General features: G+C 46.1%; 1 protein-coding gene across 1 annotated transcript in view; it reads left to right on the top strand.

The window, feature by feature from the left end:
- The first annotated feature begins 5,629 nt into the window (after window positions 1–5,629).
- YWHAQ (tyrosine 3-monooxygenase/tryptophan 5-monooxygenase activation protein theta) overlaps window positions 5,630–11,394 on the top strand; it is a 49,333-nt gene continuing 43,568 nt past the window's right edge. The window contains exons 1-2 of the mRNA XM_023199145.1: window positions 5,630–5,787; window positions 6,194–6,569. Of these exons, the coding sequence (XP_023054913.1) occupies window positions 6,276–6,569 (294 nt within the window). The 5' untranslated portion in view covers window positions 5,630–5,787; window positions 6,194–6,275. The remainder of the gene's footprint in view (window positions 5,788–6,193; window positions 6,570–11,394) is intronic.

Below are 11,394 nucleotides of genomic sequence, written 5' to 3'. Positions count from 1 at the left end.
CAGATGTAACTTCTCCCACTGGGAGGTAGCAGTCTGATGGTGGTAGTGGGAGAGGAGGAGAACCATGTAGACAATTAAGGGGAACAGACAAGGGACAAGGAGGCACCTCTTTCGTTGCTGGATGTGTTGAGCATAGAAACATAGCCTTCCACATGAAAATAAAATCAGCCTCTGACTCACGGGTAGATACATATTCAGCCGCCCACCAGCCTCAAATAACTAAACATTGTTCCCAGGCCAGCAAACACTGGAGCTTCTGTCTTCCATTGCAGGTAGCACAGATCCTTGCTTGTTGTAATAGAAGATTGAAATCAGACAGACCTGTTTTTAAGTCTTAACTCTAAAGTTTACCAATTGGGATAAGTAATTTAACCTCTCTGAGCATCAGTTTAGTCAGCCAGTGGGAACTATAATAGCTAAGTTTACCTAGCTGTTGAGCAGTCACCGAATACAAGATTTAAAACAAACAAACAAACAAACAAACAAAAACCCTTACCCTCAAGAGGCTCATGGTCTGGTAAGGGAGAGAAGAGAGACTGGTATGTTGCAGACACACATTAAAAGCTATTAAAAAGATATCCGGCCGGGCGCGGTGGCTCAAGCCTGTAATCCCAGCACTTTGGGAGGCCGAGACGGGTGGATCGCGAGGTCAGGAGATCGAGACCATCCTGGCTAACATGGTGAAACCCCGTCTCTACTAAAAGATGCAAGAATCTAGCCGGGCGAGGTGGCGGGCGCCTGTAGTCCCAGCTACTTGGGAGGCTGAGGCAGGAGAATGGCGTGGACCCGGGAGGCGGAGCTTGCAGTGAGCTGAGATCCGGCCACTGCACTCCAGCCCGCGCGACAGAGCGAGACTCCGTCTCAAAAAAAAAAAAAAAAAAAAAAAGATATCCATATCTGACCAGCCGTAGTGGCTAGCACCTGTAATCCCAGCACTTTGGGAAGCCAAGGTGGGCAGATCACCTGAGGTTAGGGGTTCAAGACCAGCCTGACCAACATGGTGAAACCCCATCTCTACCAAAAATACAAAAATTAGCCAGGCGTGGTGGCATGTGCCTGTAGTCCTAGCAACTTAGGAGGCTGAGGGAGGAGAATTGCTTGAACCCGGGAAGTAAAGGTTGCAGTGAGCTGAGATCATGCCACTGCACTCCAGCCTGGGCAACAGAGTGAGGCTCCAAAGAAAAGAAAAAGATATGCATATCATTTGTTGGGTAAAAAAAAAAAAGGTTACTAAATGCATTCAATAGAATACACACATGTATTTATATGTATGTGTATGTGTGTAAAGAGAGAGAGATTTATTAAAAGGAATTTGTTCACACAGTTATGGATGCTGGCAAGTTCAAAACCTGCAGGCCAGCAGGATGTAGATCCAGGAGAGCTCATGTTCCCTTTCTAGTTCTAAAAGCATCCGCAGGGGACACAGGAAGGGCCGGCACTTCGGATGGAGTCTGAAGGCAGTCTGCTGGAGAATTCCCTCTTGCTCAAATAAGGATGCTCTTTGTGTTCTTTTCAGGTCTTCTGACTTGATGAGGCCCATCCACATTAGGGAGTGCAAACTGCTTATTCAAAGTCTACTGATCTAGGCCAGGTGCAGTGGCTCACGCCTATAATCCCAGCACTTTGGGAGGCTGAGGCAGGTGGATCACTTGAGGTCAGGAGTTTGAGACCAGCCTGGCCAACATGATGAAACCCTGTCTCTACTAAAAATACAAAAATTAGCCAGGCATGGTGGTGCACATCTATAATTCCAGCCACTCAGGAGGCTGAGGCAGGAGAATCGCTTGAACCGGGGAGGTGAGGGCTGCAGTGAGCCCAGATCACACCACTGCGCTCCAGCCTGGGTGACAGAGTGAGACTGTCTCAAAAAACAAAACCAAAAAAACCACCACCAACAACAAAGTCCACTGATTTAAACGTTAATCTCATCCAAAAACACCCTCACAGAAACACCCAGAACAGTGTTTGACTAAGTATCTGGGTATCGTGATCCACCAAGTTGACACATACAACTAACCATCACCCTGAACAAAGTGAATAAAGTTTCAAACTAAGGAATATGTAGAAAGACTTCCTTGACCAGCCTCCCTTGATTTCCCCACCTATCTGTGACTCTACGAAACCTCATTTAGCACCCACAGGCCAGGTGGGGGCAACTCTTTATCTGCCCACTGCACAGAAGCACCGACAGTAATTATATGAAGATTTTGGGTGAAAAGTCCCACTCAAATGTTTGCTTGTCACTAAACTAGCTGCCATATGGCACGAAAGGAAGAAGTTTCTGGCGATCCACTGGTCTGAGTAAATAAATCACTGAAACAATTTATGAGAGTGAGCTCAACCAGGTCTCATTCATTCTGAAATGTACATGGAATGCAGTCATTCTGTAGACCATTAACTGCACTAATTACAACAATGATTCGAGAGATAAGCTTTCACTAAACATTTAATAAAGTTCTAAAGTTCCTTGCAGCTGGAGAGCATCCCCCCAGCACTGTACCCCATCCCCAAGCAGAGGGAAAGAAGGAAAAAAGAAAATGCTACTTACTGAACACCTGTTATATGCTCAGCATTTTCCTATGTGACAGTTCATCTAATCTCCAAACAACTCTTGGATGTTGCGATGATGATGATGATGATGATTTTTGAGACAGGGTCTCACTCTGTTGCCTAGGCTGGAGTGCAGAGGTGCAATCATGGCTCACGCCAGCCTCAACCTTCTGGCCTCAGGTGATCCTCCCATCTCAGCCTCCCAGGTAGCTGGGACTACATGTGTGCACCATCACGCCCAGATAACTTTTATATTTTTTGTAGATACAGGTTTTTGCCATGTTGCCTACACTGGTCTGGAACTCTTGGGCTCAAGCAATCTACCATCTCAACCTCCCAAAGTATTGGGATTACAGACATGAGCCCAGCTGGGATTATTTTTCTAGATTACAGATAGAGGGAACTGAGTTTCACAGAAGATCAAGGTATCCAAGCTCAAATCACATATAAATAGCAGGGCTAGATTTTAGGGTCTTCTGGCTCCATGTTAATGTGCTCTTTTTTGTTCCAGGAGTTTCTTCACACCAGGTAACTTAGAAAAAATAATAAGAACTTCATAAATAAGGTAATAATTTCTCAGTACTCCCTTTGCTAGCTGTCTGTTCCCTGCACTTCTTCCCAATATGTTGGATGTGATGTTTAACAGGTTTCATATTTACTAGGGAGAAACTTCTAGAAGACAGAGGCGGGTCTGATCTGTCCTAGGTTCTCTACAGTATTTAGCAGAGATCTGGGGAGGCTTGGTGAGGCAGCCTCAGCAGTGGTTAAAAAGATGGGCTTTGGCACCCAAACTGCATGGGGTCCATATCCAAGTTCTGCCGCTCTCTAGCTGTGTGGCCCTGTACATCATGCTTGACCACCCTGTGCCTTCATTTCCTCGTCTGTGAAATACAGACGGTGAGCATAATAACACCTACTTTGTAGTGGCATTAAGCAGATTGGATACGTTAATTCTTGCTAAAAGACTTAAAATAGTGTTTGACACATGCAATCACTCAACACACATTAGTTCTTTCTGTGTCCAGGGACTTCAAGTTCCCAGAGCCTTATTTCTCTCCAACCCGAGTCCTTTCAGGCACAGAAGCCTTTAGCTATGCAGAGGGTCCTCTGAATCTTCCTAAAATGCAATTTTATACTGCATCATTGGTTGGAAGCAGTTTTTACCCATGATTCCAGATGACTGCAACTAGATGAGTTGGTGTTCAATAAATATTTGATTGAATGAAAGCAGAAATTTCAGAGACTGAGGTACAGAAAGCAGCAAAAACTTGCCCACGGTCACTGGGGGAGACGGCAGCACAGCCTAGACTTTCTGACAAAGAATTTAGTGTGCTTGCTCCTTCTGGTAGCACCTCTCCCTACCACAGAGGTCCCATCCCCTGATGATTTCCTCTCCAGGGTCTCTATCCCCCATCCACCTCCACTGGCTTCTCCCCTTGCCCGCGTTGCCTCTAATTTTGGTAAGCTTGAAATTCACTGGTCATACAGAAGGCATTTTATCTGACCTTCCACATGCAAATTCTTTCCATTGGGATTTCTTGGTGTCCAGCTCCACCCCAGCCCACAGGGCCATAAACACTCATGTGTCTGCAGTGGGGCCCCAGGGATTCCAGAAATAACAGCAGGGCCCTCCATTAGAAGGCTGGAACATAGTAAGGCATTTCTGCCTTAAGACACAGGCCCTTTCCAATCCAGGCCGCTCCTGTCTGTCAAAGCACAAAGCAACCTTTACAAGTCAGGACAGGGAGGGGCAGTCAAGAGGGAGTCTGAATTTCTGGAAAGTCGGCACCTTCTGCTCCCATCTGTCTGCACTCTCAGATCTCCCATTCTAGAGATTCTCCGGATTCGCTCAGGTCTCCACCGAGAATGGGAAATTCTTTCTTGCCTGTGGCATTCTTGGGCCTTCTATGATCCATTCTCCCTAAGACCTGCTGGAATCGGGATCATAGCAGCGTGAACCCAGAGGGCAATTCTCATCTTAAGATGGCACAAAGGCCACTCGCCAGACGGGCAGGACAGCCACCCTACCTGGATGGAGTTAGGGGACTGGAGTGCCAGGAGAGACAGGAGTGGTTTAAAAGGAAAGGGAGCTGCCAGGGATTACCCTGAATGGGAGGGGCCTGGGGAAATCTTTCCCACTTCAGCAGGGTGTTCCCCAGGAGGAGAAAATCAGAAATCGACATCCAGGGAGAGGATTTCGGCTTTTCAAGTGTGCTCTTACAAATAATACCGGAAACAAAAAGCTGTGCGCACGTGACAATGATGTGAAAAATTATAGATTTAGATGCATAACCTGGAAAGCCTGAAAGAAACATAAAAATTGCTTTTTTAGGGGGAGCGATGTTATGGGCAGGGTTTTTTTGGGGGGGTGGGAAGGGGTGGTTCTAGGTGTTTTCCTGCAGATGGTGCTGAATGTCATTTCCCATTTTAAAGAAAACCACAATACTTGGCATTGTCACAGACACTCGCCTGGATCTTCTGGGACGTATCTTTTCACAAGGGAAGTTTTTGTTTTAGGGTGCCCATCTGAAAACCTGAATTCATCACATAGGTGCCATACTGAAGCCACTGTCTCCAGGAATCAATTATTCTTTAATAGGGATGCGGTTTGCTTAATTCCCAGACCTAATGGCAACGTGATTAAGGTCTGGGTTTAGTATCTTGGGATCCAAACCTTTGTCACAGAACGGAAGGTGGAGGAAAGAAAGGCCCCTGTGCTCCAAAACAGCTGAATATGTCACCCTCCAGTCCAAACTCGTCCAGAGACCTTGAGATGCAATGCACCATCCGCACCGGGAGACGTAGTCTCCGCTTCGGAGGTCGTGCGCGCCTCTGGGTCTCGTGCCGCACCCAGAAGTGCCGGGGTGGTGGGGAGGCTGAGGGGAGTTGGTAACGGCATCGCCATGGCAACAGTGACGTCCTTTTACCCTGGATCTAATTGGAGGAAACCCCGTGGCCGAAGCCGCAGCCTGCCGGCCAACCGAACTTCCCCGCGCCGACCCACCCTCCTAGCCTCCGCGTTCCCTCCCGCTCCGCCCCCCTCGCCCCCTTCCGCGCGCTCGGTCCTCATTGGCCAGCGGCGCGTCGGGGGGCGGGACTCTCTGGCCAAGCTCGGCGCATCATTGGGCGGCGGACGGCCCCTCGGCTCCGGGGTAGGCTGAGACGGGAGGGTCCTCAGCTAAAGCCAAAAGCAGATCAAAGTGGTGGGACTCGCGTCGCGGCCGCGGAGACGTGAAGGTGAGCGCCTGGGTCGGCCCGCGGGCATCCTCCGGCCGCTCTGGGCTCTAGGGCCGGGCGGAGGTGCCGCCCTCGGGAGCAGCCGGCTGTCGATGCCGCTCCCCTCAGGGACGGCTCCGGGCGGGAAGGTGCGGGGCCAACGGTCGCTTCCATCTTGGGCCGGCCGGGCGGGGGTGGCGGGAGCGGCCGCGGCTCGGGCTCCCTGCATGCGGGGCCTCCGCGCCGCCCCCGCCTCCTCCCGCCGCGGGCCGCGGCCTCCCCGGGCGCCCGGCGGGGGCGGGGGCGGGGGAGAGGGAAATTCAAGCGGCCGCATGTGCGGGAGACAAAAGCGGGCGGCGGGCTGCATTGTCTGACGGCGCTCCCTCCCTGCTTTTTGTTCTCGCCTCGCCGCCCCGCCCCTCCGCAGCTCTCGAGGCTCCTCCCGCTCTGGGTCGGCGCTCTCCCTCGCTCTCCTCGCCCTCCACCCCGGCCCCGGCCCCGCGCCCGCCATGGAGAAGACTGAGCTGATCCAGAAGGCCAAGCTGGCCGAGCAGGCCGAGCGCTACGACGACATGGCCACCTGCATGAAGGCAGTGACCGAGCAGGGCGCCGAGCTGTCCAACGAGGAGCGCAACCTGCTCTCCGTGGCCTACAAGAACGTGGTGGGGGGCCGCAGGTCCGCCTGGAGGGTCATCTCGAGCATCGAGCAGAAGACCGACACCTCCGACAAGAAGTTGCAGCTGATTAAGGACTATCGGGAGAAAGTGGAGTCCGAGCTGAGATCCATCTGCACCACGGTCCTGGTGAGTCCTCGGCGCGGGGAGCAGGGGAGGCCTTTTGTGCGATACTTTTCATTGAGAGTTTCGCGGGCACGGAAAGAAAGGTGAGCCGGGGCTTACCGGAGTGTCTGTCGAGGTGGACGGTTTCAGGTGAGCCCTGACTTCCCTACTGTCCCTCTCCGGTTCTTGAGAGTCAAGAAGACGCTTTTCCAAGGATAAGTTCTTTTTTTTTTTTTTTTTTTTCTTTCCCCCAGATGCTGGGTAGCTACCAAACGATGGAACTTGGAAACATCCAAGTAGGTCTCTGCGAGACTGAAAGGCTTTTTTAAGTTTCTTGTGCGGGGAGATCTGTGAGCTCTCTAATGGCTTCAGGCAGTTGAAAGAAGGCGCAGGCACCTTTTTGTTAGACAATGTAGTAGGGATTTTTTCCCAAACCCAGTAATGGAAACTTACTTCGAAAATCTGAACAGAGACTTTATTTTTCAAGCAAGAGTGTGTGTTGGGCTTCCCCCCCACCCCCCATAAACAGGAGAGGAGGGGAGTTCGGTAAATGTGAAAAGGGCACAGCTCTCTCTGAAGAACACAGTGTCCTGGTAAATTTCAATATTTAATAACATTTCCTTGCTGTTGCACAGCTGTGCTTAAACACTAGTGTTGACGTGAATTCGTTTCTAGTGTGGAGCGGACAAGGAAAGCTTTCCAGGTTTTGAACTGTCCAGTCTTAGCAAGGACGATTGTTGGGTGGAGTAGGTGGCTGCTGTGATTCACCCTTATTAGTGAGAGAGAACATTTTTAGCTTTGTCATTGCACGGATCTTTTGATCCGTAGGATAAGTTTTTCAAATTGAAATACCAACATTATATCCAGGAGTGTTTTTAAATGTTTCAGTGCTGCAAAGAGTCATTTCTATGGATAAAATAGGAAATAATCTGATATGGTTTGCCTTTCTTTAAGTGTCACTTTTACAAGAGGCCTACTTATTTTTGATATGTTTGTGCACATCATATTTTAGGTGGGCTTTGATAGACAAGCATAGTAGACTGGCGATTTTTTCAGAAGAGAGTGGAAGAAAGAATTTCTCCCTGGCCCCCTCCTCCACCCCCGAAGCCTTCTTTCTTCATGTCATCAGAATGGTGGGGCGGGGAATATGTTCCCCACCCCTTGTTTAAAAAAAAAAAAAATTCCACGAAACCTTTTTAACCTTTTTTGATGACAGGCGATCCGGACAAAATCATGGCTGATGGAAATAACTGGTAAAGGGGGAAAGAAAGTATTGTAGACAGAGTGTGTACTAAAGTGGAGAAAACTTGAGATTATTTACTTTATGAAGTCAAAACTTTGTTGTATTTATCCGTGTGCTCTTAGCTTCCAGTCCCTGCTTGGCATTGAAGAAACACTTGTAAAAGCTTTTTGGACTGAATTGCTTGTATTAAAAAATTTTGCCAACTTGAAAGTAATGGTAGACTTCAACTTGAGTAACATATGGTAATGGCTATTAACAGCATTATCTGTTACCAAGGGAAGACTCACAAGAATTACATATGTTAAGGTTTTCTATATATGTATTTTGGGTGCTCTCACAGCATATTTCAATCTCTTTCTGTTCAGTTTTTTACTTTTCATTTAGTTATCTTGAAGCAATTCAGAATCACCACATGATTTTTCTTCTTCTCGAGCAAAGTGACTCTGAGCCGAAGGAATATTCGTTTTATTTTGTGGCTCTTATAAATTCTGATTTTTATGATGGCATTAGTGGCATTTTTATGATGGCATTAGAGTTTTGCTTAGTTGATATGTAGCTTGAGAGACAGACCAGGCGACATTAGAATAGAACTTTCATACAGACCATTTCAATGGGGCCAACCCCTGAATTTAGGACAGTCTCTTTTATATACTGAGAAGAAATAGAATAGTTTAGCTTGATGAATCTGAGACACCAAGGTGTAAATGAAATATTCATAAAATGACATAAGAAGCTAACTGGGGCTTGGTGGCCAACCTATAAAAAAATATCTTGGGAAAGCACTTTTTCAAGTTGGCAACTGTATTAAGAGCTTTCTGTGTGCCAGGCATTGTGCTCTAAGCAATATGGGGAAGTACAAAACAGAATCGTGGATTTTGCCCTCTGATGATTCATAATTTAGAGAGCATGTGAGAGACACACAAACATAAATAACACAATATTCCCATCAGATGGTTAATGAACACAGTGCTGTGTAGTCTGAAGGAAATAGAAACCTTTGAAAAGGCTTCACAAAGATAGGTTTTTAGGGGCTGAACATTGAGGAAAGAGGCTGGCGGAGGTGTCAGTATTAAAGGCCGAAGGAATACCTGAATATCTGGGATAGGGCTTTTTCAGGAAACAATGTGTCGGCATGGCTGGAGCAGAGTTCATGTGTAGAGTTGTTGCAAGAGACAAGCCTGGAAAGGAAGGCAGGAATGATCATTTATAGAAGGTTGGAGTAAGGGGATTTCTTCATTTGGTTGTTGGGAAACTGGAGTTTTTTTAAAGTTTTATTTATTTATTATAGAGATGGGGTCTTGTTATGCCCAGGCTGGTCTTGAACTTCTGGCCTCACGCAGTCCTCATGACTTAGCCTCCCAAAGTCCTGGGATTACAGGTGTCAGCCACCACTGTACATGTAGCAGCATCTAGAATTTGTGGTTTGAGTGCTAACTAACCAGTCTGATCTGAACTGATGGACAAGGAAGTGATAGACAAGTGAACAAGAGTCTGATAATTGATGAGTTAGTAATTTAATAAGGAGTCTAGGAAAGTAGAGTAAAACCTAAAGTTTCTGAACATGCATGCTAATACAGGGTTTTCTTTTTTTCCTTTGGTGAACAGGAAGAAAAATTTGGTGTGAAGGAGGTGAGACTTGACTTGGTGGTTATAGAAGACTAGTAGAAGTAACATGAAGGATAGCCAAAATTTTGATAGAAAAGAGCAGATATTCTCAGCCTCTTCTTTCCCTTTCATACAGTAGATTGGGGCAGAATTACCCGAACCATGTATTCAAAATAACTCTGTGAACAACTCTCAACCCTTATAATCATTGTATTGAAAGAGGTTACTGAACCGTGGAAGCAGAAAAAAGTTAAAATCCAAGAGTAAGGAACTATAAGTGGACCAAACTCTCTAAGATGAGAGGAGTTAGAGAAGATTTCATCCAGTTAGAGCTGTCTGTCAGTGTCATTGTAAAACCGAAGACTTTGGGCTAAACTTTCTAAGTCTCTTCCAGTTCTCATAGTTTGGGGCTGTAGGGTAAGTAGGTCCTAGCCATTCTGCTCTGCTCTGACATCCTTCCACCTCTTAAATGAGTAATTTTTAAAGTCCAGATTGAAGAATGTGAAGAATACATAACAGGTTGAAAACTGGTGACTTCAGTGAAATGGCTTCAGAAAGAAGTGAAGCAGAAGTCATTGGTGATCTTACTGAGTGTTGGGAAGAGCAAAATCTAGGCAAAAAAAACTGGGCTTTGGCTGTGGTGGCTCATGCCTGTAATCCCAGCACACTGGGAGGCCAGGGCCGGTGGATCACCTGAGGTCAGGAGTTGGAGACCAGCCTGGCTAACATGGTGAAACCCCATCTCTATTAAAAATACAAAAAAATTAGCCAGGTGTGGTGGCACATGCCTGTAGTCCCAGCTACTTGGGAGGCTGAGGCAGGAGATTCGCCTGAATCTGGGAGGTGAAGGTTGCACTCCAGCCTGGGCCACAGAGCGAGACTCTTGTCTGAAAACAAAAACAAAACCCTGGGTTTAAATATTACAGGTAAGATGTTTAGGAGTCATTAAGAAGAACTTGGGTGTGAGGAAAGGGCAAATGGAAAAAGTTAAGAGGGATTCACAAAGCCCCGTCGGGACTTGGGAACAAAATCTGTCATTTACAAAGTCAGTGACCTTGGAATAAGAACCAGGCAGTTTGAATGTATACAAGATAATTTCTATCTTAAACATCATATTATCCTCTCCTGTACATCAGTTCTAGTAGAATTTCAGTAAATTGCTTCAGTATAATGCATAAACAAGTTCAGAAACTAAAGTGCATATTATGATTTTTAAAAATAAGAGTCAGTTAAAATAATATGTAGAGAATCTCTGAAAGTTGTCTGTCTTAGTGTAAAAGCTTTGTAACCTTAATTGAGTAATATGCTTGAATTTAGTTGTGTTTAAATTTAATCTCAATAAAAAAATGTCATATGCTGGCCATTATTTTTGAGTAAGACTGATAGGTTTTTCTTCATAGTTAATGAATCTGAATGTGATTTTATTGACACAGTGGAAAAAGTATGGACTCTGAATCAGTTTTTGAATCATTGCTCCTTTACCTTTTAGTTTCACGGACACTGGCAAATTTCTTAATCTTTCACACTCTTTCTTCTGTAAATTGATGATGATGGTGCCTGTTTTTGTAGACTTGTAGTTAGAATAATGGCTCATAATTGACATTTACCAGGCATTCACTGCACACTAAACACTATTTTAAGCATTTTATACTCACTTTGCTCCCCTAAGGTAGGTTGATAGTATTTCTGTTTCACAGTTGAGGAGAATGAGGCGTAAAGAAGTTAGTAATGTGGTCAAGATTATAAAGCTAGTAAGTGGTAAGAGCAAGGATTTGAACCCAAGTGGCGTAACTGCTTATGACATGGACCACAGTAGGCCCTAAGTGCGTGGTAGCTCACTTAAGACCATGATGTGAATTTATGTTTTGAGGAATTTGTGCATTTTAATAAATACAAGACATTTAATGCTTCTAATGAGGAAGGAAGGTAGATCTGTGATGGGCAAAACTCCCAGTCTGTAATATTGAAGACTTTCTTATACACACAATACTGTAATAAGAT

The sequence above is a fragment of the Piliocolobus tephrosceles genome, chromosome 15 (genome assembly GCF_002776525.5).
Source record: "Piliocolobus tephrosceles isolate RC106 chromosome 15, ASM277652v3, whole genome shotgun sequence".
NCBI lineage: Eukaryota > Metazoa > Chordata > Mammalia > Primates > Cercopithecidae > Piliocolobus > Piliocolobus tephrosceles.
The sequence above is the reverse complement of the archived record's forward strand: the minus strand, read 5'-3'. Positions and strand labels throughout refer to the sequence as shown.